This window comes from Electrophorus electricus, chromosome 16, assembly GCF_041902795.1.
Source record: "Electrophorus electricus isolate QZ-2024a chromosome 16, ASM4190279v1, whole genome shotgun sequence".
Lineage (NCBI taxonomy): Eukaryota > Metazoa > Chordata > Actinopteri > Gymnotiformes > Gymnotidae > Electrophorus > Electrophorus electricus.
Genome location: NC_137512.1, coordinates 18,912,501 through 18,939,502, shown reverse-complemented (window position 1 = coordinate 18,939,502; position 27,002 = coordinate 18,912,501). Strand labels below are relative to the sequence as shown.

The following is a 27,002-nucleotide window of genomic DNA, read 5'->3' as shown; positions in this document are numbered from 1 at the left end:
ACAAACGAATTTTAAAAGTTTCCATTTAACTTTTTTTTTTGGGGGGGGGATAAAACCAACACTCGGTATGGACAAGGAACAGTTTATGGTTCGTTTCACAGTGCCCACACATTTCTGTTATATAGAAGAACCATGGGTATACACAACCACAAGAAAGCAGGCTACACCACACAGCATCACAGGCATACAGTCCTTCTCCCGTGGCATTCTTACATTTGGCTAAGATCCCAGAAAGAGGATACAGACCAAATCTGAATCTGGCTATTTTGGATAGGTATATTTAAGAAGAAGCAGAAGTCAGTCCATAGCTTCTGCACTGGTAAAGTTCCAGCAGTCTGGCAAAAGAAGACAAAAACCACAAAACCAAACAAATAAACAAAAAGGCAGTATTCTGAAGTTCTGACGGAGTTTGTCTCTGTTAAGGCATCTCAAAGCTGTCCATATGCAAAGGATAAGCTTTGCACAGTGACCCACAAAGTCTGTCTCATATTGTTATACAGTCAGAATGAAGAGCTTTGCAGTAGACCACGCAAAGGCTTAGTAGGTTTCGGTCAGTTTTCATGCCTTCCAGCAAACACAAGTAATAATCAGTATAACCTTTATACAGTATTGGATCTGCCCCTCACACTTTATTTGGGGGTTACAAAACCACTACTATGCACATCACGATCATATCCTTACTTCCATATTCACAAACATGGACACATTTTAGAATTGACAGTTGTCTGCTGATTTTAACACAACATCTGACAACAGAATAAAGGATGGCACATTGAACTTGATATGTTATCCGTTTTCTACAATGAAATGTTATAATAGCACCTTTTAAATATGTTTACACAAACATAGACTCTGACACTAGGAAGCTCACTTCCCTATTTACAATTCACATCTTTACTATTAATATATTCATGTTTATTTCAACACACTTAACTAAAATACATTGTCGTATAATGAAAGATTCTGATTCATGATTTATGAATGTCCATCATCTTCAACCACATGCCCTGAAAACATGACCTGAAAGGACAAACAAACTAAAAACTCTTGGCTTTTACAGAATATACAATGCTACCAAAGTACTGCAAGCAGGCAGGAGTATTTCCGTGCACACTGCAGAGTGGAGGGTACATGTTTATAACAAAGGCCACTGCTTGATTAACAGAAAGAGATCCCCACAAACTTAACCAGGGGTCCAGGGGTCTCTGGAATGCTTATTGTTATTTTAGTTAGTAAGTTTATTTATCTGCTTGCTTGTTTGACTCCTCAGCCCAAGGTGACATTGTGAGTTCAACAAGAAGCGTGAACACGAGCATGACTTTCAGGTCGACGTGGCTACAGTGAGGTGAGTGTACTGCAGCAAGCTCCGCTCCTCCACGCCGAGGCTTAGTCTGCCAGGCCGTTCTGTGGGCCCTTCAGGTAGAGCTCGTCCTGGGAGAGCTGTCCGTCGTAGCCGTCCAGGTACAGGCTGCTGCCGCTGCTGCTGTTGCTGGCGCCGCCCCCACCGGCCAGGAAGGTGCCGACGGCCCGGCCCTGCCGCGCATGCCCCACCGCGTCGCTAAACACCTTGTTGATCTGCTCCTCGGACGGCATCCACCAGTCCGGATTCGACGCACAGTGCATCCGGATGAACTCTGGAAACAAGAAGGGCACATTTACATGCACGGCTCATCATTTAGCAGCTGCCCTTATGCCAAAATCAGCAACAGAAAGTGGGAGGGAAAAGTGAAATGGGTACAGGGAGGGAGTTAGAGATGGGAGGATAGAGGAAAGGACAGAAACAGACAGAAATATGAGAAGTACAGAGGAAAACAGGCATTTTGTGGGTATGTGGTACAAAGAGCTTAAGGTAAACTTAAACTCACAGGTTTAAGAAAAACTCACAGGATCAGGAGGCATTTAAGACTTTCAGCCCTCTTTCCTGTAACTGCCATTCACATTAGTTTTGATAGTAGTTACAGAATAATATGCCTTAAGAATAATTACTAAATAATAAAGGTGTTCTGTATCTTAAAAACTTCGCTCATAACACTGAATGTCTGTGAATAATTTTCTTCAAACTAAAGACCACATTTCTGTGTCCTGCCTCTGTGCTCTGAGGTACCTCGGAGGCAGGACACTTTGACGGGGTTGAGCGGCCGCCTCTCGGGGCCGGCCTCGCCCATGTGGGCCGATCGCTTCCTCTTGCCCAGGCCGCACGAGTACTTGAGCTCGTCCGTGGTGAAGACGTAGCGGATGAGGTAACGAAGCAGACGCCGGCCGTCCTTCTTGGACGAGTTCACTGCCTCGTCCCACTGCTTGTTGGTAATGAAGAGAGGGTAGTTCCCCAACAGCTGCTTACTGCCCTGCTGGGAGATGCAGGTTTACACATCTGCCACTGGGGAACATCTATTGGGTATCACCTCTCAAACACAATTAACACCATGCCCACTTAAAGTGAATATTGAACGCATGCGCACTAAGGGCCGTTTCATGTTTTCTTAGTGTCTCTTGGTCGTTTAAGACTGCTCCTCAGTCCATGCTCTCTGAGGCCAGTTCCTGCAGGTTTTTCCCAACCCTGCCTTTACATAGGAGTCAGCTGTGATGATATGGTGGCCAGTCGGTTGACCTAGTTGTTCAGGGAGCACAAAAACCTGGACATTGTGTGGGTTCAGGGATCAGGGTTGAGCAGCACTGCCATATGGTCATTCCTGTGAACCTACACCACTGCATTAACATTTATATTTTGGTTGCCATTACTGAAATTTTAAATAGGACAAGTATGAACAAATCTGAATACAAATTTACTCTCATACAGTTTCTAACACATAATTAACTATTTAACTAATGTCACAGCCTGAATAATAAGCACATACTTACAAAAGTGTATTTCACATTCCTCAAGCTGAGCATTTTTTTTTTGTGCCAAACTTTCAGAAACCAGAGGCAGCCACAAATCCTATTTGCATAGTTTTATGTAACATTGAGTCAGAGTTATATTTTCATAACCTCAATATAGCAGGAAATTTGAATGCGGGTCTCACTTCTCCTTTTCTGCTGGTTTATATCAAGTCTTGAACTATAGGGTAATTAGTTTAATTACTTACTTAGTTTTACTTTTACTTTAATCTGTGTGCTAAACCAGCAGGAAACGTGTCCTGCTCAGAATTCTGCGAGTGGATGTCTGACCTCGGTGAGCTGCTCTTCCGTGGGAGGTGGCATGAACTGGTTGTAGTGCTGTAGGATGGCCTTAAAGAAGTCCAGCACTGTTTGACATGGCGCTGCACACACACACACACACACACACACACACAAACACACACATTCATGACCACCACAGTCCAGCTGAGATCACAATAGACATATTTAGCGTATTTCTCTTGAGTTACACAATAAAAATCAAAGAGGAAAAATGAAATAGTTTCTGTCATCAGGAGGGGGCTGTAACAACTATTCCTTTATGAATAATAGTGACAGTGTGGAATAAGGTGCAGAATATGTGACTTGATACCGTCGATAACTAGAACATTCTGACACCAGTGAGCATAGGTAAGACAGGTTCCAGGAGATGAAAGGAGGTAGAAGTGTGGGGGCAGTGCCTCACCGGGGGCACTTTCCAACTTGTGTCTGAGCTCCTCGTTCTCCTGCTGAAGGCTCAGGACCTCCTGCTCCAGCTCTATGCAGCGTGGACAGCAGCCTTCCTCCTCCTCCTCGTCCTCAGGCAGCGTGGAGGAAGGGTGTCCGTACGACTCGGACGGCGCCGGCGAGGCCCAACCGCCCAGGTTGTGCGCAGGGGACGCGGACGCGGCGGACTCCGGCTCGGGCTGCCGGCTACGCGGCCCCTCCGAGGGCTGTGCCCCCGCCAGCAGGTAGCTCTGCAGCGACTCGGTGAAGACCTGCAGCAGGGCAGAGGTCTGCTGTTGGCTCCACGACGAACCGCGCCGGGGGACATCCTCCAGGCCGCACGCCGACGGCTCCTCGGCATGGGGCTTGGGTCCCAGGCGCTCGGGCTCGGCCTCCTGCTTGATGGCGGAGGTGACGGAGCAGGGCGGTGGGCTGTGGGCCCGCTGAGCCCCGAGCAGGCCGCCGTTGTTGTTGAGGAGGCTGAGCACGCGGCTGCACTGCTGCGCAAACGCGTCCAGAATCAGCCGGTTTTCTGTAGATGAAAAGATTAAAGACGATGTGCAATTTAAACGGTGTAAGAGTCAGTTCTTCACAGAGCTGCGAAAAGGCAAAAATCCCTCGTTTCACTTTCATTAATAGGGTATATATTTAGCAGCGGTGTGCAGTCAGGCCTTTCAGAGAAGGGGGTAAAAAAAAAAAAAGTAGACAGAAGAAAAAATAGAAACATTTCATATATAAAGAAAAATGATCATCAACCTAGTCATGGTTACTACAGGACATTTCTATCTGAAAGTGGAATTAACATGGCTGCAGTGTACATGTTTATGTGCCTCTACTGGGGAGATTACGAAGGCTTCTGTAAAGTAGGTCTATTAGCTAAAATGACAGGAAATCTTGACTCTTGAATTGTATGATTTCCTCTACTGGGCGTCTAGCAGCTGGGGGCTCCTCTTTCTGAAGAAGGGCCTACCTTATTATTAGAAAAACACCACTGTCTATACTGTCTAAACGTCACTGCCTTGTGGTCCAACACATACTCTTAATAAACCACTCCTATGCAGGACTCAACTATTCCTGTCCTAAACAGCAACCGGCTTGGTTTGTTCCCATGAAGCCAAAACGGAAAAGTCTTATTGGTCAAGGAACAGAGAGGCCAAAAGAAAATTCCCAACACATGTGCCTGTCTGTGGAGCCAGAAGGCCAAGCATATAATATGCATTTAGAGTAGAGTACCTGGAGCCTGTATCCTGTTTGTAAGTGATTACATGCTTCTGAAATCCCGTTACGCTCGCATATCTGAACCATGTCACGGCTTCTGTGGTGCACCGGAAACGCAAATTCTCACTCTCGATATGCCAAGCTTCCCCCTCCAGCTTTCCTCCCTGGGGTCTGCTCTCGAGGTGCGGGACCTGCTGCACTGCTGCAGACTGTGCACTGCACCTTGGACCTCTGTGTTCATTCTGCTCATGTCTTGGTGGACCTCTGCGATGGCACCACGTCCTCAGCCTTACCTGCTGGTCGTGGGGAGACCTCGTCTCTACTTGCTGCTTCTGGGAGGAGTCCGGTTGACTCTGGATGGAACCCAGCGCGCATCTCTCCACACATGTCGCACAATTTACTGTCCCTTCTCAATGAATTCCAAAGCAATTGCGTTCATCCTTTCCTGTGTCCCGAAACTCCCATAATGCATCAGTAAATACCCATCCTCAGCATGCTTCATTTGGGCTCTTTCCCGGCACCATCTTCTCAAAATGCAGAACTCCGTATGTGTTAAATCTTTTTTAGTACCATCCTAATTTCCTCCCCAGTAAATCCCTGTCCTAATTTCCTGAAACTGACCACAATGGATCCCTTTTGCGCTTGTCTGACTAAATCTTGCTCAGACACTGCTCGGAGTTGCCTGAGCAGGATGGGGTTTCGCAATGTGGGCTTCTCAGGAGCTCTCCCTCGCGGCCCCTCACCAAGACCCCGGAATGCTTTAAAACTGCCCTGTCACACTGTTTCCCGTGGAAAGGCTGTACACAAATGGAACTCAGTTGAAATGAAACTGGAATTGATGGACTAATCAAAACACTGTAGTTCCTCTCCCCTCCTCTACCCCTCACCCCCCCACCCTCAGGCCACACGTAGGTATCTAGTGTCTCTCCGAGGATGATTATGAATTTGTCGCTCTCACACAAAGGCGTGGGGAGGCAATTACGGGTGCGTGCAGTTGCCGTGGCACCCGAGTGACAGGCTGGCACGCGAGCGCCTGCAGTTGCTGAGGCGCGTCTATCTGGCATGAGCAGATGTGGCGATTTATTAATATGCGCGGCATCTCTGTTTACTCCCACTGAGACGTGTTTGATAATATCCTTCCTCTCACTCTCCTCTTTCCTTTCACTGCTCACTCCCTACCGCCCTCTTCCTACGTCTGCTCTCCGCTCGCTCTCACCCCTTTTGCTTACCTTGTCACTTTCCTCTTCTCCTTTCCCCCCCACCTCACTCTTTTCTACGCTTCTCTTTCTGCCTTTCACTCCCTTCTTCTTCCTCTTTCTCCACCTCAGTGTCTGTCTGCACAATGCCACGGTGAGAGAGAGAGAGAGAGAGAGAGAGAGAGGGAGAGAGGGAGAGAGAGAGAGAGAGAGAGAGAGAGAGAGAGAGAGAGAGAGAGAGAGAGAGAGAGCCTCCTGAAATTTCATTAAATCCAACATGCTCTGCAGAGCCAAATTTATGAGCCTCATTTGCTTTAATCACAATCTCTTGTGAGATTGCGGGAGCTTTGAAATGTAATTTTGCTTTATTGCACAGTTTCCAGAGACTTGTTATTGGGTTGCGCTGTCTCTGAGAAACGTCGGTGATGCTGTCTGTGTCTCAAAATCAGCTACTTTAGACTCAGTCTGCATCTTCAGAATCAGCTCCTCCGACTTCCAGCAGAGGCGTTGTCAGGCGGTGAATGCATGCAAACATAATGTAAAGCCACAGCAGACAGCCCCCGGCGTTTAGAACAGTTTGCCGGGATGCGATTCCCTGGATTTCGTATGCTTGACATATTGTGACTAAATTTAGCATGCTCACCTTGAGTTCTTTGATCCGTGAACACATAAGCAGGTCTGCACAGACAGGTTCTTCTCTCAGATCAAGATCAAACTGCAAGATATTTACCGTTAATAAATAAATACGTATTTATTTTTGCCTTTAAATTCTTAGTCCTGTCTCATTTTTGACAGATGTTAAAGAGTTTAATCCTCGTCGATTCTACGTGGGGCGTCTCCTGTGTTGCTGACAGCTGCCAGATAACTGCTGCTTTCCTTCGTGCAGTTTTTAATACGATTTTTAAATATGTTTAATATGATTTTAGCAACTGACTCAAAGTCAGAACTGATGAGGAGGAAGCACTACTACTAATTTCCTTATATACATTTTTTATTCACTTATTTATTGTGTTTTCTGGTAACTTAGTAATGTAATAAGACATGCACTTGTTTTTTTGTTTTTTTTTAAAAAAGGTCCAATACTTGGTAAGAGCACAGCAGGCAATACTGCAAATAATGATTGAGAGGTTGTTATATTAGAATATTTCATGCTCAGTAGTAATAGTCAAAAGGACACCTGTCATGTATTAAGAGAATAATCACTGTGTGTAGGGACTGGGACTGTGTGGACTGATCTCTTCCCTAAGCTGGGATTCATCTACTGCCAAATCCTGCCACAATTTGTGCGACTAATTAGTGGAACTCACAGGCCTGTCTGAAGCCTAAATTAAAGGCCAATCACAGGGACCCTGCCAACTAAGGGTCTGAACTTCAGTGTTACTATTGTCTTACCGGTGTGTGGGTTTGTTTTTTCTTCTAGGCCTTGAGTTCTTCATCCTGTAATCATGCACTAATTTGATGGTATTCCTTTGTTCATTTATACATTTCAATAATATGGATTCTGGGAGCTTGGAAAAGGAATATATCACATTTCAAGCCTTTTGAGCGTGCGCTGAGGGGGTTGTTTTCTTCCTTCTAAAGAGTCAGTCGGTATGTACCCAGTATGGACCCTGCCTTGTGAAGACGTCTGGCACGACAGCCTGTCACTGACTGAAGCAACCACCGTGATCTGGGTCAATAAAACCTCTGATCTCTCCTTACACACTCTGGTTGAGGACCCAGCAGTGGGGGAGGAAAGCTGGGGGTAAGAAAAAGCGGGTGCATCGTAAACAAGGCGCTGAGCCGGTGCCCACTGCGCACTCGATGCTTTGTGAAAACACCTCCTGATGTCATGTAGGGACCACAGGTTCGGAACGCTGACAGCATAGTACATCGGCGATGGTGTAAGGAACGCCTGTGTAGTGCGTTCCTGAATGGAACGGTTCTCCTCTCCTTTATCCTCGTAACACGTGCGCAGTTAGGATGGGCCACAGGTTTCACGGCAGACCTGGCTTGCCTCCGTTACCGCTGGTTTTGCAGCACTCTAACATCTGCCGGCTGGTGTCATTTCCTCTTACTAACGCATTCACACCTCAATCACAGTATGGCATCTCTTAGAGAGCAGCTGTCTACCTGCACAACCATCGCTAACTAACTCGCTCTCTCGTGCGCACACGAACCAATGCACGGTGAAAATGTATCACTTTAACAGAACAGTTTTACAGCTCCAGACCCCAATGGTCAATAATGTGCACACATCTGAGTGACCATGTAGCACACTGCATCTCCCATGACCAGAAAAAAGGCTTCCTCTCTATACCTACAATAAAGAAGAATGTGTATATTTCAGTATGTGGAAGAGCTTTCTGCTACACAGGCCCAGCTGTAGCTGTAGCCTTTCTACCCAATGCACAGGACATGCTTGCAGGACATGCTTGCAGGCTTTACGTCAAGGCTAAAAGTCAATCTATTCAGTCAAGCTCCTGATTAATTCCTAGAAACTTGCAGAATGTGCATGGTTGCCATTGTGAAACTGCCACAAAAAAAATCAACCCCCCCCCCCCCAAACAAGCAAGTTAAACACGTCAGCCAAAAAGCCCCACGGTATATCAAACGAGGCCAAAGGGAGCTGATGAAAGCTGGAATTAACCAGTGAGCACGGAGCTAAGGGGAAGCTGTCTGCTATAAGCCGGAAAAATAATAAAGCGTCATGCCAGCCCATGTGGTAATGCCACAGACGTAAAGGTTCAGAAATACGCAGCCTAAAAACAAAAAAGCCCTCGCTTTTTTGCGTTCAAAACACCCAAGGACCCGTATCACCTCCTAATATGCATAACGCTTAAAGTGCAGATTTTAATTGTGGCATTAGTGTTGCTTGGTTGAACTCAAACAACTGAAGATAATGTTTTCATGTTTCTTGCATATGTCTGCATATCAAACAACACATTTTGTCTACCTGCTGTGCTGTCTCCTCCTGTGGCGCACAGGTTCCTGTTGTACGGGTATATAAACCCGTTGCTTGCTACCCCTGAGCTGCTCAATATTAACCTCCGATGCCCCCATACCGACAGTGAGCCGCACCACACCGGCGGCTTCGCACCTGCGCCGATCCAACAAAGCACATGCTTCAGCTTCACTGAGCTTCTTCACACCTGCCTGACCTGACTGACTCTAAATGAACCATGTCTCCAGAATCCTCTCCTAACCATGTCATCTACTCAACGAAAGGTATCTGACCAAATTCACCTGTCTCAGGAAAGAGCTGACTCTAGTATGCCTTTGAGGAGTTAGGCTGCCTTCACGTCTTTAACCTGTAACGTGGCTAACTTCACTCAGCTTCTTTTAAAAAATATATTTTAAGCTATTTGATTTCACACAAAACGTTACATTTGAAATCTTCCCCATGCACTCAACACACACACACAACGAAATTCTTCCTATGGGTATTTTATCTCTAGGAGTTTTTACATGTGTCGTGTCATTGCTGAGTCCTTCAACCCAAGAATACTCGGACAACAGCTGTCCTGTGGTCAGACACTGACAAGTGATGACGAGCTAGATGATAACTAATACAAATTGTGCATGGCAGCACATGGGTCGTAAACCAACACGATGTAAATAAAAAAAATGCTGGTATTAAGAAAATGGAAACCATAATAGTTAAACATCGTAATTTAAATATATGAAAATGTATAAATTCAAATTAGTGTTTTGAAATAACTTTATATATTTTTGTTCGTGACGGTCATATTTAAGTTACATATACGGCAATGAAAGGAAACACGCTCTATCAGTCTTTGCTGAAATGTATGTGTGAATGAAAAGTTTGTTTTTTTTCCTTTTTGCGTTACAATACGAAAATGTGTCGAAGCTGCAGTGAGGTTTCATTCATGTCTGCAGAATAATTGTGAAATGAATGCACAAGGGATGAGTATTTATCTCATCGACGTCAACTCTCTCACAGTGTCGGCTGCTTCCTAGTTGCACCGTGGCTTCATTAAACATTATAGCTCTAACACAAACTTTCTTCGAAAGACTTGGCGCTGTTACCTGAACTGATTCCGTAGCTACAGTCTGGAGACTCGTGGCCGAGCTCGGCGCGGCCCGTGGGGTACCTGGCCCTCCTCTGGCTGCCAAACAACGCCGCCGCCACTGCGCTCCCCGTTGGCGCCGAGGTGGAAGTCGCGACTCTGCTGCTGGGCCTGATTTCGCACGGGAAGCGGTGCAGCGGCAGCCGGTGCTGCTGCTGCTCACTGCTGCTGATCGTCAGCGAGACTTGCTGGAGCTGCTGGTGCTGATGCGAGTACGGCGGATCGGGACTGAGCTGATGCGAGTGCTGTTGCCCTCCGTCGTCTCCTAGCTGCGGGATATCCACCATTGTGGGTCTGTCATGCCTCGCCTTGGCCGCCGTCCGCTTGCTCGCGAAGGTCTTGAGAGCGCCGTACGGGCTCCGCTGCTGCCTGTAGATTTTGGCCGCGGAGAGCCCCTCGTCTGCCGACAGCATCTCCTCCTCCATAGCTGGGAACTTAGGATGAATGGCTGGAGTCTTTCCTGGCTCTTCAGGTGACGTTCCGTCCGGACGGGTTAAAGCAGCCTCCTCGGCGTCTCGCAGCCTTGTTGTGCGTCTCAAACACTTCCAACTCTGTCTGAGGTGCTCGGAGGGTGGGTGACTTTACTGACAAGTCATTGCTCCAATCCCCTGGCGGTAACGGCGCTCTCTGGCTTTCTTCTACCAACTGGGGAATACCAGCGGGATCTACACGCACCGTATGTGGCATCTGTACGAAAGAGTGGGAGTGTCAAATAAAAGAGGTGCATTATGATATCAAGAGATAGACGAAAGACGTCCATGTTTTATTTAGACTTGTGACTCCTACATAGCCTAGATTGAAACAAAACAACGAGCTGGATTTAGCGCGAAGTCAAGCACAAACTCCAGAAATAAACCCACATTCGAGCTGTAGTTGAGCCCTTACGCTGTTGGTTACATATTTTTATTCGACACACGTCTATTATGCTCATACAGGACTGGACTATTTGAATTACCAATGTATCGTATGTCCTTGGAATAAAAAAAAGTGCAAAATAACTCTCGTAATATTTTGACACACCAAGCCCAGGTAATTAAATATTGCAAAGCAGTGTTAATAGCCTACATTTCTATGAGTGCTTACTATATGCCATAGAGGTTAACGAGTTTTTCTTAATACCGTAGAATGACTGACACGCACGCACGCACACACACACACACACACACTGGACTCCACCACATGGGTAGCTTATTAAATCAGTTTCGAGGCAAACTGCTTTAAAGATGAATTTCTGTAGCGAGTTCACTAGGCTACATTACCCACAGAACATCGATCGATTTTTTTTCTTTTCTTTTTAAAAATCTTTTGTATTAATTATTTTTGGCAGCTTTTGCAAAAGGGCCAGGAGAGGGCGACTCCGCAGCACAAATGTGAGAACTAGTCTAGCCCCTGTTCTGAGGTCTATTTAGGCAGAAATCCAAACCGTCTTTAGCACAGCTGAAGGGGTACACAGATCTTTCATTCGAGTAAAAGCAGAAATGTTATTATGTTAAAAGAGAAAGCCAAGCATTCAAGAATGTAAAACGAATGTTAAAAAAATGCAGTTGAGTTGAAGCATTAAAGTACTTTAAATGTATTTAAGTATTAATATGTATTTAATCTATGGACGGAATAAATAAAACACATATATATGACAAAGAGTTAATGCTGAGGTGTAAATGTTTCTTCAGTTTGTGGGAGATATTTTTATCCAAAATATCGCCCTTAATTTTTCTTAATTAGCAAATGTAAATTTAATTACTGGTGGTTTCCCTGTCAGTTCACTCAGACATTCTTGATGAACTTAGTATTTAGTTCTTTGTCAAATGTAGCCGAGTACAGTCAAAAGCAGGATCCTTCTCTTTTAACTGAAGGGAAGTGAAACTTCACGCTTTCCTGCCAGCACACACTAGCATTCTAATAATGAACATACACTGAACAAAAGAAACCGGCTATATCAAGTTGAGCCTAAACTGCTACAACGGTTAATAAATACGCCACATCCTCCAGAACATTTTATTTCATTAAAAAAAAAATACATTTTCCTCGAATGAGACATGACAAATGACTCCACGCTTAAGACATCCCTTCTTGCGCTCTTAATCGGCATGACCGGACAGCAGGACGCCACCACGCGAGTGACATGAATGCGCACGTACGGCCGTCCAGCTGCGCGCGCCTGCGGGGGTGGGGGTGTGTGGGGGTGGGGTGTGTGGGGGTGTTTGGGGGTGTGTGGGGGGAGGTGTGTGTGGGGGGTGGGTATGGCGGGGGGGGGGGGGTGCGCTAAAAAACAACAGAGCCGAAGTGAGGCTCGAGACCAGACGCGCGGGGCCACGGAGAGAGCGCGAAGCCGAGCCACGCGCGTCAGACTCCAAGGCTGATTTTCTGCTCTTTTGAAAACCCCCGGAACGTGTTGGAAACGCCATTTGTTTTACTCCAAACCCTCGGACCTATTTCGTTGCGGTGGTTATTGATAGCGGCACTAAAACTGTCAAATACCAGTTACCGGTGAAGTGTGCAGCGAAAATGAAGCGTTTTGGAGTTGAATGCTTTTAAAAAATATCCAGTTAATACAGGAACATATGAGCACTGTTTGTCTTGTTTATGCGTTTGGAATACCGTTGCGATAATTTCAGAATTTATCTTGCGCGTCGAACTGGATCGGAACTATGAATATGACAGGAATATTATTTGTATTTCATGAGTAACGGAAGACAGATAACCTAAATGACCAGCCCTCAGTTCAAAACGCAATATGGTAATTAAATCCAATATGACAGTGGACTATGTTCATCCAAGCTAAAAAAGTTAAATCAGCGAAAGGATAATTAAACACCTGTCGACAGGGCATTCTTTTTAGAGGTGTAAATACGCGTAATTTAGTATCTTGCCGGCATGGTGCACTTGGTAAACTGCCTTTTGCTGGGATATTTGACATTGAATCTCCGGATATCTGATGCCCAGGGAGAGTACTGCCACGGCTGGCTGGACAATAATGGGAATTACCACGAGGGCTTTCAGTGTCCGGAGGACTTTGACACTATGGACGCGACCGTTTGCTGCGGGACTTGCTCGCTGCGGTACTGTTGCGCGGCCGTGGACGCACGACTGGACCAAGGGACCTGCACGAATGATAGAGAAGTGGAGAACACTGAATATGCTGCACGTAAGATACAGTTCTTTTCTTCACCGGACTTAAGACAACAGCATATACATAAAAACCCCGTTCCTCAACCTTCAGGTTCACAAACTTTAGTAACTTAAAATGTGTAACCTTTTTTTTTTTTTTCAAAAATACGTTTGCAGTACCAGACTATTTATAAGAAGCCTATATATCGTCAGAACCTTTAAGGATAACTTGCACATCTCTCCTCAATTTATCATACCGAGACTTTAGATAGCCTATCGGTTAAAGCTTAGGAAAAATACATGCATACACTATTTTAAAGTTTTGAATAATTTTGACAAATAGTGCAAAATATAGTTTTAAATGACTATATAAAGAATACAGTAATATCCTAGTTTTGGGGATATAAAGACCACCTCTGTATGAAGTATGGTATAGTATAGTATATGTAACGGATTAAACTGGGGTGTGAAGTAGTTACACCATTGCATATTTATATTAAACAAGAGTATATTGTTTAGCATTTAAGATAAAGTCATCGTATAATTGCTATGGTAAAAAATGAATCAATATATTCTGTCTTAATCCAATCCTAATTGTGGGTCCCAATACTTCGATCTACTCAGATAAAATATATTTAACAGATGTAGCGCCAGATTTTGAGTTCTCGACTTAATTTATATCGCAGAATATTTAAATGAGGAAATAAGATTCAAGAGGCTCGGATTTCAGAAAGAAGCACCTGTTTTCGTCTCTGACTTATATGAACAGAGGTTACGCCGACTGACAAAGCTACACAAAAACAAGGCTGAACACACTCCACACTTGGATAGTGTCAACACACAGATTCCTCGCTAGACATCACACGAACCTAAAGCGAGTATGCTTGTTTTCTGTTCTAAACACGCTCTTTTTATTAGACTTTAAATAAAAATTGAAAGGTGGTGCTACTCACGTTCATGCGAAAGTAGTTTCTCACACCCCAGTCACTTTTAAACTGAAATGCACATTTTCATTAAGTACGCATGTCTATGTGAAATAACACATAGGCAATACAGCTAGAACATCTTAATTTACTTTTGTCCTAATTCGGCGTTATGTTTAGACTATAAAAACAAATGACTATATGTGACTTCAAACAAATCGAAACCTCCTTTCGACCTCTAATAGCTTGGCACTCGGTATGGCATCTGACCTTACAAACGGCTAACTGGACCACTTGCTGTCCTTACAGAGAAAGAAAGCGCTAAAAAAAAAAAAAAGATTACAAGATCACCAGAAAAAACATGCTCCCATTATTTTTGTCTCAAACAAGACTACAAAGGGCCAGTTCCGTGCAGCCAATCATCCATCGCTCTGATTGCAAATGAAGCCCCAAAGCTCTGAAAATCTGACCCTGGCTGCAATGTGACGCCGTAACATAAACACACCGTGAGGCTGAGGAGAATAATATTTAGTTTGCATTGCTCTGTCATCTCCAGTAACAGCACCCAAGATTGGGTTCCTTGTCTAAAGGAGCACGTTCTCTCCGTGTTGATATAAACAAACATTATTTTCGGAAAAAAAAGCCTAATAAATGAGTCAACGATTTACACGGGTTTAAGTTCAACTAGCTTGCAGTGGAATTCACAAAGAGCAATAAACACATGACTACTTCGTGTATTACATGTTATGAGAAAACCACAAAAAAATTCAAATATTTGACAACATTTTTCAACAAAGGATGACCATGTACCTAATTAATAAATATTCATTTTCAGCATATCAACATTTAACCAAACTTATGTTGTACATTACTGCAAAACACAAAAAGTAAGTTCTTAGGAAGTTAGATACCTACTTTTGTCTTTTGAAGGACTCGTTTTCAAGTATCCCATTACTATCTGTGCCAAAACATCACAATCCCAGACAAACGCAACCAGGACCCAACCAGGTCTTTTCCTGGTTTTGTCAACAACAACAACAAAATAAAAAATCCACCCATATCGTGGCATCCTCCTTGACCCACGCATGTTGTGTTTCTCCCAGAGCCCGTATACGTGCCCTTCTTGGTGGTGGGCACCATCTTTGTGGCGTTCGTGGTCTTCGGCTCACTGGTGGCCGTGTACTGCTGCACGTGCCTGCGGCCCAAGCAGCCGACCCAACAGCCCATCCGCTTCTCCCTGCGCAGCAGCCAGGGTGAGACCATCCCCATGATCCCGACCCCTGGGGCGGCTCCGGCCGGCACGCGGGCCCCCTCGCGCCAGTCCAGCACGGCCACCACCAGCTCCAGCAGCGTGGGTGGGGGCAGCTCGCTCCGCCGCTTCTCCCTGGGCCGGGCCGAGGCTCCGGGCCAGTCAGGCGGCCAGCAGCACGCACCCCAGCGGCTCCTGCTGGCCTCGTCCTCCTCCGCGTCCGCCCCGGTGTCCCTGGTCCCGGCCCAGCCCGTGATGTCCCCACCCCCTCCGCCGCCGTACTCGTCCCCGCAGGGTGGCCTCTTGCACCCTCTTCCGCATGGGCACGCGCAGCTCCAGCAGCACCACCAGAGCTCCACCTTCCTCCTCTCCCAGCAGTATTTCTTCCCCCTGCAGACGGAACCCTTCGGCGGGAGCAAGACCTTCGCCGACTTCAGCCAGAGCTGATCCAGGGCTTCAGCCCAGCTTCAGGGTGGAGAACAGAGATGAGCGGACACTGCAGAGGTGTCGTGCTGAAAGTACATGGGAAACGCACATAGAGAGACACACACACACACACACACACACACACACGCACGCTCTCTCTCTCTCTCTCTCTCTGCACCTGAACTGGAGTAAGTGTCAGGCCTTGTAGTGGAACTGCGACATGGTTCGGTTCTCACTGCCGGATTTGGCCAGACAGCAGCTGAAGCTGGCGGGGAGGGGGGGGGGAGGGAGGGAGGGGGAGAGCGAGAGAAAGAGAGAGAGAGAGAGAGAGAGAGAGAGAGAGAAAGAGAGAGAGAGAGAGGAGAGTCACAGCATGTGGCTGCAGGACCAAGCACGAAGAGAGGTTGTGGCTCATGTCTGGAAATTAAATACTCCTGCTGGATCATTGTACACGGACGCGTTTGCACCTATTAATAAGTTCTATTGTGTTTATGCACTTTTCAAGTGTTTTTTAAAAAAATTTTTTATACAAATGTTTTGTATCTTTCTGGAATAATTTGTCTTTATGGCAGAATGCCAATTTATGTGCCATCTTTGGGACACTCAAGGAAAAGATGTAAGAAAGAAAGTCATTGGATTCATCATTCACTGACTTAAATGAATGCAAACCAGGGATTAGGAAAAAAAAAACTTTTGACAATCGAAGCTCTTCTAGAAAAGGGAGCAGAAACGAGTATGGTTTACTGGGAAAGAGTGCCAAGCGCCAGCATCAGTTTGTGTATGTCAGGGGGAGGGTGTATTGCTACATAGGATGAGATAAATAGTTACCTTGGCATCGTGTACTGTATAGTACATTATGTTTGCTCTGTGAACCAAGAGCCCTATCTCTTCCCATTCATCACTCCTCTCAGCTTCAACTGAGTAAGACACGCAGCTACCTCTGGGACCATAAAAAACATAAAAACTTTTTTTTTTTTAATGTTTTTTTTTTAGTTTTGAAGTTTCCAACAGTTTGTTTTTCCATGCTTTGATGTGGGTTTTCTACTTCATTTAGCATAATTCACATAAAGCTGAATAACTGCCCTGAGCGCTGTTGGTTTTGGTTTCCCTGAGCAGCACCCACTCTGGCTGGGCTTGCGGCGAGCACTGATTGCAGCGCTCGCCTCTGAAACGTCTAAGCAACTAGAGCAGTGCGACGAGCCAGAGACTTTTCTAGAATGCACAGCCACACACCACACCTAAGTATTAAACGCTATGTTCAAGTGTTTCAAATAAAAGAAAATGACCATTTATAAGCCACAGTTAAAGAGTTTCACTATAATGTAGCAATAACTTGAGTCATTCACAAAATGACCATTGTAGTATTAAAAAGTTTTATATATATATATATATAGTAATGAATATACAAAGCAAATGTTTATTGTTTTGCTCATTGATTATTATGGAAGATGGAAAAAAAAAATCTGTGGGCAAAGGCTGAAGTTTCACCTAGATGGACCAGTTTTTATACTGACATAATAGTTACTGATTTACAGTAAAAGTTCCAAACAGTAATAAATTGTTATGATTGCAGGGCTGAAAGGGAAGCAGCTCAGCCAACCCCAGACGAGCTGGGCAGGAACCGAGTGCAGCCCCACGGCAGTACAAACGAGAACCAGGGACATCAGATATGGCATTGGTTTAGTGTGCGTGTAGTGGGTTAGGGTGTTCACCCAGTCCACACCGCCTCTTCCTGTTTAGATTCTCACGGCCGTTTGGGCAAAGGGGCTGTCCTGCGAACCGCTATGGCAGAAGGCCCTTCTCACCCCGCACGAATAGGAGAGCAGCACAGTCCGAAACGTTTCAGCGTTCATAAATTACAAGCAGAAACGTTTACATTCCACTGTAATACTCCATTTGTTATTTTACCAATTCAATTACTCAAAAACAGCTGTTGATTTTTCGGGGGGACTAGAAGCAAGCAAACAACGAAAAAGAAAAACTTCCGTGTGATTATGTACGTGATAGAATAACTACAAGGATTGTTGTGATGATTTTTTACTGTGGAAACCTTTTTCCTTTCCAGCCCTATGTTGAAGATATGCAGGCTTCCCGAATTTGTGTTGGGAACCATGTGGCTGGGAGACCGTAAAAGCCAGACTGAGTCCAGTCAGAATAATTCATATCCCAATATTCTCCCTGAACAGATTTAGAGCAGGGAGCAGATGAGCCCCGGAGAGCGAGCCGAGAGGAACATCCCGCCGAAGAACTCGGCACGGCAAACTGAACAAGTGCAGCCCAGCAAGGGTGGGATGCTGTGATTGATTGCATTTTTTAAGAGGGGCACTGGAATTTACACCACTGCTGTATTTCAGCATTTTTACTAGCTTCACCATTAATAAACATAATGGAGTCCCAATGTAGTTTCAAGTACGTAGGTTTTATTACATGGAATAACATGCATTATGACAGTCTAGACAGGAAATAGATCAATGCACCGTAGCTGTTTGGAAACAGCAAAGATTAATAGTAAATGAGTCTGTGTTTGAAGAGTCATAATATTCAATACCCTCATTTGTGAAGGGAAGCCTCAAGCTGAACTTGTAGACATGTCCATGGATGTTCTGGAGCAAATATCAAGACAAAGCAGTAAAATTATGTATAGAATTTGAAAATACTCGCTAAATGCATAAGGAATAAATAAATGAAATATCAGTATTAATGACAAAAATCTTGCATTTTCATTTTCAAGTTGTAAAGTTTATTTCACTTTATGGCAGTAAAAGACAGAACACTTAAAATTTTGCAGTCCCAACATGCTGAACAATCATCAAACAATGAAGACATAAAAGAAAGAACAAAGTTAATACAAATTTAAAAAGTGCATTTTCTTGTTTAAAGTGACTGATACTAAAAAGAAAACTGGTGTACGACTAACATTTAAACCAGTCATGCAGTCAATCACTTCCACAGACAACGGTGTGCTGAAGCCTGACTCATCTGCTGTTCTGTCAGGAAACATCCAGCGTTTGCTTCAACAAGAACCCACAACAGCAACACTCAAAACAGAAACCACCATTGAAAGCAAAGACCAGGAGACAGATGCACTGGAGTTGCACTTTACAGTAGCCGAAAAAGAAAAACACTCATATAGTAGTTTTAAAAGAGAGCTATACTGTATGAGATTTGAAACAAAAGTACAAGCATGTAGGTACAACCAGGTTAAAAATAATACTGGAAACAAATACTACCCAGATCACAGAGCTCAGTCACCACTGCAGATATTAACAGTGCATTGTGCAACATCATGGGTCAAACTGTAGCTCAGCGTTACTAACAAGGACACCTCTACTCGGGACAGGCTAAAGGCTTAGATGCACGCTCGTAGGCACACTCCCATCTGACATACACCCAAGGTCATGCAGGGAACATATCTCATTGTAATTACACCTGGAGTCACACAGTGGAAGAGCAAGCAGCAGCTCTCAAACACCCACACCCACACCCACACCGAAGTGTGGGGTTCATACATTCATAACCACACCACACATACATACACACATCCACACCCAAGCCGTTCCCATACATTGCATCCCTTCTTGCATACAAAAAGACCAAGATTTTCATCATGAGGAACTAGCAGTTAGTAATCTCCCTGGGGTTAATTTAACAGACATGCTTGACAACAGGTACGCGCACTCAAACATACGCACATATACACACACAGAAATGTCCGTCCGCGCATTCTCTCACATGCACATGCAGACAACACGCAAAGCACACGCAACGTAGGAAACCTGCTCTCCCACAGGGAGAAGAGAACCAGCACGCAAGCTTGACCATAAATAAGAGAAGCCTTAATAATCTTAACAAGACACGTTTTAGTCACAGATAAACTAAGCTCATTCTCCACCATCGCTTTTCCGAAGATTAACAACAAAAGTGAAGAACGACAGCTCATTACAAAGCAGGTCAATCCAAAAAGTTTTGCTTCTCCAATATAAAAATACAAATTCACAAAATAACTATAGAGACAAAGTCATTTTGATACTGGGTGGATCACCAGGCTAAATCCTCTTTGTCCGCCCCCAAGGCAATGGCACTACAGTTTCGAGGGGTCATTTCTCTGTCTCTCCAAGACAATTACCAAACGCAAACCAACTAGATCACTGAAAAGACTTTCAGACGAATCGCACGGGGCTGAACACACTCCCTGCTCCTCCGGAGCAACCCGGATGGGGCGACACAACAGAAGCATCTCGTCTGTACGGGTTAGGGGGACAGAATCCTGCCTACCTAAAGAATTGGAACAAAAACATTGCTGTTAGGCACCTCTGTGATTGTTGCAGCTGTGGGCCATGTGGAATGCAGTAACTGACTGAAGAGCTATTGTAGTATATCGTAGCAGTGGCACAGGTACAACAGCCGCTGGAGATCCCATTTAAAGAATCAGGCACAATAAACTAATAACAATAATAAAATAAAAATTAATAATTATAAAAAAAGAAAAAAGATACATACACACAAGAAAAAGAAAGGAGCCAGCTATGGCTAAAGGCAAAAGCAAAAATAAGCAAAAAGAATAAAAAATTAAATAAATAAGCGAAAATAATAACTTTACAGCATGCAAAAAAAAAAAGAAAGAAAGAAAAAAGCAATAAACACACGCATGTGCATGCGCGCGCTCCCAAGGATGCACATGCACTTATACGCACACATGCACACTCGCGCGCATACATACACTGGGGGGGGTTTGCAGTGGTCTAAGATCAGTGCAGAGGGGCATCACTTAGTGACAAAACTACAAATACGACTGGAACAGAAAATACTGGTTCCCAAACATCAGAACGGTGTTCTTTGGCGATTGTATTTTCTACAGGAGCTCAATACTGCTGCTGTTATGAGAGCTGGCGTTATACGGAGCAATGGGGGTGAGGTTAATATGTTATCACAGATTAGAGGGACGTGGTTAAACACCGCTACGCTAAGGGTTCAACACCATCGTCCTCAACTGCACTGCCCCCACGTTTTTGGCTTCACCGCTAAAAATTACGAGAAGGTCAGAGGAGGGAGGAAGCACACTGGTGCTCGTCAGGAACCTAAACCACCCTAACAGCTGCTGGGGATGCAGTGGAATGATTTCAAATCTACATCCTAAATTTGTTCCTTTTTTAATTTATTTTATTTTATTTTTAAAAATCTCTTTGAAAGCACAGATCTCTCTCTCCCTTCTCCACTGTTTCCTTTGTTTTCGCATTGCAGTAGTTCCAACCAGAGACTTCGGGCTGGACACAGACAGACTGACGGGCTTTCAGCTTCTGGCAGCTTCAAAAAGTTGACTGACGACTGAGGCTCAGAGGGGGAGGGCCTGGGGGGGCCAGATCTCACCACTCATTGGTCCGCTGCTTGGTGGTGTCGTAGGCCCTGATGACCTCAGATTGGGAAACCACTCCATTCTCATCCTGAGAGAAAGCGTAGCCATCTGCAGAAAGGACACAGAAGACTCAGCAGATACCACACAGATCTCAAAAGATTTGAACTTTTTTTTAAATAGATTTGGAAAAAATAAACACAAAGACAAATACAATCCTAAAAAAAATAAATAAAAAAAAATAAAAAAAAATCAGTCAACGTGATGTTTGGGCCAGACGGAGCTTCTGCACTGGCTGATATGACTGACTGTAAGCTTCCAAATAAAAGGACAAGCAGGGTCGAGAACCAAAAAGCGTATTGTAACAGTCATTTTGGATATGGATTCAACTGCTTGCTGAAGTCAACCCTGGAGATCTGAAGGAACAGTGTTGGATGTGGCCTGGTAAATGGATCCTGCTTCTATTACATGTTTCTTGGTGGCTTATATGTTTCTTGGTGACGATCAGGTCGCGTAAGGGGTGATATCGGCGTGTCTTTGACCCACTGTAATTCTCCACTTTGGTGAACCCTATGAACCCTATGCTTCACAATTCACGACCTCCCATCAGGCTAGACACCAGACACCTTCTACCCACATTGTGCACAAGAGCTGACCTTTGACCCCTGGACTCACCTTCATGTCTGAACTGACTCGGCCTGTACCTGCTGGCCTAGGGAGGGCACATGCAAGAGGCCGGGGAAAGCAGTGCATTGTGGGAATGACAGCGGAAAATTGAAAATGATTAGATGTGGCTTTGGCCGTCGGGCAACGGATCTGCACAGCAGAGCACACACAAACACACTGATAAAAGCAAAACACACACATGCAAGACGATGGTCATAGAGGTGAAGTCTCAATGTAGCGTTAACTGTAGACGGTGGGGGATTTTCGATAGGGAGGGGATTTTCTACTGTAATGGCACCTAAGGGGTGAATTGCGGGTGAGTGTGCGCACACGGACAAATCACACTTGACAGACTCCCATCCCCACTTAAGAACAAACAACGAAAACAATGCGATGAGCACACATGCACGCAGCTGAACCAACCGAAAACAACCCAACAAACGCAAATCAGGCCAGTAAGGCAAAGCCGAACGGTGCAAGCCGAACGGTGTGTGTGTGTGTGAGAGAGAGAGAGAGAGAGACGAGGCCGTGCATGCCGAGACCTGCACACGCCTGATGTGGGGGTGCGTGTGAGGGCCTCTGTGAGCCCGGGTGTCACATGCCGCTGTGAGGAGCGTGTTCACATAGTCCGAGGCTACGACTCTTCCCGCTCCAACCGAAAACAAATTTTTCCGCGTACTGTTCGTTTTTGTCTGCCAAGAACTTTGTCCAGCTGCTCCGCCCACCTGGCAGGTGCTGTCCTGTGCCTGCCCTGCTCCCGAGATGGGTGGGACCTCCTTGTTTCTACTGCCCAGCCACTCACTGCATGGCGGCTGGGAGGTGTGGCCAGGTGCATGTGTGCTCCTGCATTTCTGTGGTTCCGTGGTGCAGGGGGGGAAGGGTGGAGTGTGTGTCTGACAGACGGTGTGAGTGTGAGCATGTGCAGTGTGAATGTGTGTGTGTGTGTGCGCGCGCATGCGCGCTGACGTACGGAGTAAGCTCTGCTGCATGGAGTCCGAGCGGTACAGGCTGACGGTGCTCTTCTTGAAAACATTCTTCAGTAGCTGGGCCCTCTCGGTCAAACTGCACACACACACACACACACACACGAGGAGAGACAAAGACACAGATCTGTGGTCATTCCTTAAGTGTAAGGAAGACTCTGCTTGTGGCAATTTTCTGTTGGACGTTTCTCTGCTGTGGCAGCAGTGAGCAGACGGGGGTGCGGTGGGGGGCCTTCGACAGGACTCGGGGACGTGCAGGCCCGAGCCCTACAGAGACCTGTGACTGTGGTCTCTGGTACTGCCGGCCGGCCGGCCGGCTTCGGCCAAGAGCCAGGCGCACCACTCCAAGAGTGCCGGGAGGGCCCTCCTCCCCTCTCATTAACACATCTCTGCTGGCTTCACACGCGGCACCTCATAGTGCAGAGGGCCAGCAACCGAGCGAGCGAGGGATACGGAGAGAAAAAGACACAGAAAAATACAGAGAGAGAGAGAGAAGACAAGCAAGAATAGAGAGTGATAATAGAACTCAAAGACAGAACTAGTGTTTTTGTGGATCGCCAACACTATTTTTACACAGGGGGCTGAGATTTGGCCATCCCTGATGTCCTAAGGAGCTTATATTACTGATGTTGAAGCTGAACTGTGGCTCTGAAGGTGTGTGTGTGTGTGCTTCTTACCTCTTCCCATGAACCACAGCTCCAGGGTCCTTCGACAGAGCTTCCAGTTCCTGTACCTCATCCACCAGGGTCTTAAAGCATGCCTTTTTTATACTTACACCCACCCACACACACACACACACACACACACCCACACACAGACCTGTGTCACAATCCAAAATATTTTACTGGTGAAATTTGTAAACCAATGCAGAGTGAATCATAAGTACGTTAACTACTTCTACTTTGAAGAATCACATTTCAGCACCAAGGTGCGATCAAGGACACATGCCTTGTCTTTACATCATCGCACTCATCTGAGCGCATTAGCATGCTGTGCTGTGCTGTGTTGCGCTGTGCTGTGCTGATGGGGAAACTCACACTTTATAGGCCAGGTCAAACACCAGCGAGGTGATTGGAATAAACAACAGTCCCGTCCAGAACACTCCGGAGCTGAACATCATATCTGCCTACAACACACACACACCACGTGCACACACAGAGAGGGAGAGTAATGAGCGATATGTTGCGTGCACATGACAGTTGCTCAATTTTAACTGAGAAACACGAATGGCAAGAATAGAGAGGCTAAACTCTTCCGCCTGGACCGAACGCTTGCGTGCACGTGTGTACGAGCCACACAGGTCTGCCGGGGCTGGGAAACAGGACAGACGGCCGAACTCATGGCTAGCTGATGCTAGTGTGGCCAGCTAGCTAATGTTTGCCATTTCCCTCTGCTCAGTTGTGTCTCTCTTCATCCAAACAAACCCAAAACGCAGACATGTGTATGCAAGTGTGAGTGTGTATGAGGGCACGCAAGAGGGTGCGGTTCTGCGCGGTGGGGGCAAGCAGAACCAGTCAGTGGAGGCTGAACATAAGCCAAACGGTGTTATGAAGGCTTGTTTGTGCATTAGGTAAATGTTTGCAACGCACTTCTGCAATGCTGAACTTGGGCTAGGAACCAGGGAGGAGGGGAATGGCTCATTTCACGGGTGTACACTCACATTTCCCCCCCCCCCCCGTATTCATTTAATAATTTATGACTGGAGGCTCTGCCAAGAACGTGCAGTAGGCCGATTTCCACATGAAAAGTTGGTAGGAGACTTGTTTTTTTTCCTCTTCACACCGAGAGGCATGGCACCAGGTGTGAGAGCAGCATGCTAAATACACCCAGTCTGGGTTATTGGCCAGAACCGGGCAGACTGGGGAGGATGTTTGGAAGATCTCAGGCTGGAGCAGGAGTAACTTGCTATCTTTTAAAAATATTCTTTACCTAAAACAAATGACCACCGATGATTCCAAATGAAGGCCAGAGTAGGGCCAGTATGAGCCTATGCGCCAAAATACACCCATGAATTATAGAAAGGCTGGACCGAACAGACATTCATCTGTTTGGATTGGGCGAGACGAGGAGCGGCACAGGCAGCTCGCTAATGAAGTAATGATATTCAAGTACTCAAACCTCACATATTTATCTCACTGGGAATTAAAGCATTCGGATGAGAACGTTTCCCCTGTAAAACATTTCGTATCGCAGACCCCGCTGGCAGCAGTGGAAAAGGCGGTCGTTTTAAGGCGGTTGCGAGACGACAAACTTATCTTGGGAAGGTATGCCTGAGTTTGAGAATTAGAGACAAAGAGAAAGAGAGAGAGAGAGAGTCAGAGGGAAAAAAAGTGCGCTAGCTGTGTGGTTCCATGCGGTCTGAGTCAGGAGACAGGGATTCTCTGGTCTGCACTGTGGGGCAGCCTGAAGCAGTCGTCTGCACATTCCCTGTTTGTTTTGGCCCTGTTGCACTAAAACTGTCTGTCATTAAAAGTCAAAGAGCACCGGGCTGCCCCCTCACATCAAGATTCACACTACATGCCTGTGCCACTTGTCCAAACTCGGCGGCCCCAGACGCTGTCCTTCCTGTAATGGAAACCAGGCGAGGGCCTAAAGCAGCGCCCTGAGGCACGCCCGCACACACCAATCAGTGTCAGAGCTATCAAAGAGCTCAGGTGTTCCCAAATTAGCTAAGCTGTTCACCATTATGGCCCAATAGACTTTGATGTCTGACAAAACATATGGGGAAAAGGAAATCTCAAATGAGTGGAAATCAGAAGCTTTCCCCCCCTCTTAATGTCCCACTGATCCTGACTGAACAACTGTGTTCTGTGTTGCTAAGCGACATTTGAGAAAATTGTTTGATATTTTCATGTCATGTAGAAATTCAACAGCCCCTTGGGTCACAGGTGGTTTTCTCTCTAATAATGGCACTTTAATCACTTTTAGTTTGGTCTAATGTAACACTAAATTAAATGTACTGCAGGGACAGAGTTATTTCAAACGCAAACATCATGAATACACAGAAAATGTTAGATCAAAGTTAATGGTCATAAAAATGATCCTAAAACAATAAACTCTGTAAATATTTTCTCAGGAAGTCTAATGACAGAAACACTCCGACAAAGCAAACAATAGCGATGGAAAAACTCATAGCACAAGATGAAACGGATGGAAAACTTTTTTTTCACAAGCTAACCATATTTTTCCCTTTCCCCGTTGCTTTTAGAGTCCGAGTTATAAACTGATTGCTTAGCAGGGTTTTAAGGGGGTGTTTATCTGTGGAGAAATCAGGGTACCCGGACAGTAAATCAGCACCTTGGGGAGGCTAGCAGTCTGTGGAAGCCGGCTAGTCTGTGGGGGTGTTTTTAGGGTAAACTAATAAACTGCTTAGGCCAGCTCTCATCAGCTGAACAGAGCCGTCCACAGCACCAGACACTGTTTTGACAGCCCATCAAGAGTCAATGTCTACTAGACATTCACACCCCCCCACCCCCCCACATGGTGCACACATACACAATTACACAAACATCTGTGATTTATTAAAAATAATAAAAGGTGTGGCAACATAACATCCAGTAAGCCTCGGTTAAAAAAAAAAAGTCTCCGGTGTGGAGCTTCAGCACAGAGTACAGAGTTGTTCTCCTGTGCTTTCCAGGCCAAAGCTAACAGTGGCTAACCCACTCCGAGCGCTACCACTGCTCAGCTCAGCAGCTACCGCTCTTCCCACTGCCCACAGCACTCTTAGACCACCGCACCGCCGCCCGCCATAGCTTCAGTCTGGGCAACACTGCTGCTGACCATTCTAGCCGAGACGGCCTCACCCACGCGGCTGTAACGGTAAATAAAACCGAAAACATGGCCGTCACTGCTGAATAGAGTTCTGGATGATTGGTCGAGTTGAATTATACAATGCTCCTCCAGTGAAACTGACTTCATGGAAATCGGAACGGTCAAAACTAGCCAAGCGGATCAAAGGAAAAAAAAAGGTTTTGTTTTGATTTGTTTGTTACTGTTCTTCTGATTTTGGACTAGCCAACGTGTCGGTGTTTACCGAGCTGTCCAGTGTCTAACTTTTCTGCAGTGTGATTGACAGGGGTGGATTAGCTATGCCTGGCTGCACTAATCTATGGTGCTGGGGGAGAGTGGTGTTTGGCTGCTCATGCCTGGAAGTGATAATGTAGGCCCAGGAATGTTAATGCCAGCCATTGTGATGGTAAATGTGAGGCAG

General features: G+C 45.7%; 3 protein-coding genes across 14 annotated transcripts in view; 1 reads left to right on the top strand and 2 right to left on the bottom strand.

The window, feature by feature from the left end:
* Nucleotides 1–26: 26 nt before the first annotated feature.
* Nucleotides 27–15,205, bottom strand: bend4 (BEN domain containing 4). 4 transcript variants are annotated; one of them, XM_035532047.2, is made up of 6 exons: nt 15,034–15,205; nt 10,047–10,774; nt 3,584–4,135; nt 3,169–3,260; nt 2,105–2,348; nt 27–1,634 (listed from the first exon to the last, which is right to left on the bottom strand). In XM_035532047.2, exons 2-6 carry the CDS (start codon nt 10,510–10,512, stop codon nt 1,387–1,389), a joined length of 1,602 nt encoding a protein of 533 aa, XP_035387940.1. In that variant the 5' UTR covers nt 10,513–10,774; nt 15,034–15,205; the 3' UTR covers nt 27–1,386. The 4 variants fall into 4 exon arrangements, with proteins under 4 accessions (XP_035387940.1, XP_035387939.1, XP_026878510.2 ...); XM_035532046.2 differs by lacking the exon at nt 15,034–15,205 and having other exon boundaries at nt 10,047–11,239; XM_027022709.3 differs by lacking the exon at nt 15,034–15,205 and having other exon boundaries at nt 2,105–2,345; nt 10,047–11,238.
* shisa3 (shisa family member 3) lies at nt 12,372–16,880 on the top strand. Its single transcript, XM_027022710.3, has 2 exons — nt 12,372–13,232; nt 15,222–16,880. Exons 1-2 carry the CDS (start codon nt 12,962–12,964, stop codon nt 15,812–15,814), a joined length of 864 nt encoding a protein of 287 aa, XP_026878511.2. The 5' UTR covers nt 12,372–12,961; the 3' UTR covers nt 15,815–16,880.
* A 1,630-nt stretch (nt 16,881–18,510) lies between these two features.
* Nucleotides 18,511–27,002, bottom strand: part of atp8a1 (ATPase phospholipid transporting 8A1) — a 92,783-nt gene continuing 84,291 nt past the window's right edge. For 2 of the 9 annotated variants that reach the window (XM_081698587.1, XM_027022706.3), the window contains exons 33-36: nt 23,830–23,918; nt 23,470–23,562; nt 22,780–22,871; nt 18,511–21,254 (exon numbers count right to left, since the gene is read on the bottom strand). In XM_081698587.1, coding sequence (XP_081554713.1) covers nt 21,157–21,254; nt 22,780–22,871; nt 23,470–23,562; nt 23,830–23,918 — 372 coding nt within the window. In that variant the 3' untranslated portion in view covers nt 18,511–21,156. Of the gene's footprint in view, nt 21,255–21,818; nt 21,960–22,779; nt 22,872–23,469; nt 23,563–23,829; nt 23,919–26,940 lie in introns of those variants that run through there. The other 7 variants (XM_081698588.1, XM_081698589.1, XR_014117450.1 and 4 more) reach the window with 6 other exon arrangements.

Bases quoted from the DNA above. Each gene is read 5' to 3' on its own strand.
- shisa3 (XM_027022710.3), top strand. From the start codon at position 12,962: ATGGTGCACTTGGTAAACTGCCTTTTGCTGGGATATTTGACATTGAAT. The intron at 13,233-15,221 runs GTAAGATACAGT...TGTTTCTCCCAG, and splicing joins GAACACTGAATATGCTGCAC to AGCCCGTATACGTGCCCTTC.
- bend4 (XM_035532047.2), bottom strand. From the start codon at position 10,512: ATGGAGGAGGAGATGCTGTCGGCAGACGAGGGGCTCTCCGCGGCCAAA. The intron at 4,136-10,046 runs GTAACAGCGCCA...TTTCATCTACAG, and splicing joins TAGCTACGGAATCAGTTCAG to AAAACCGGCTGATTCTGGAC. The intron at 2,349-3,168 runs GTCAGACATCCA...TGCATCTCCCAG, and splicing joins CGGAAGAGCAGCTCACCGAG to CAGGGCAGTAAGCAGCTGTT.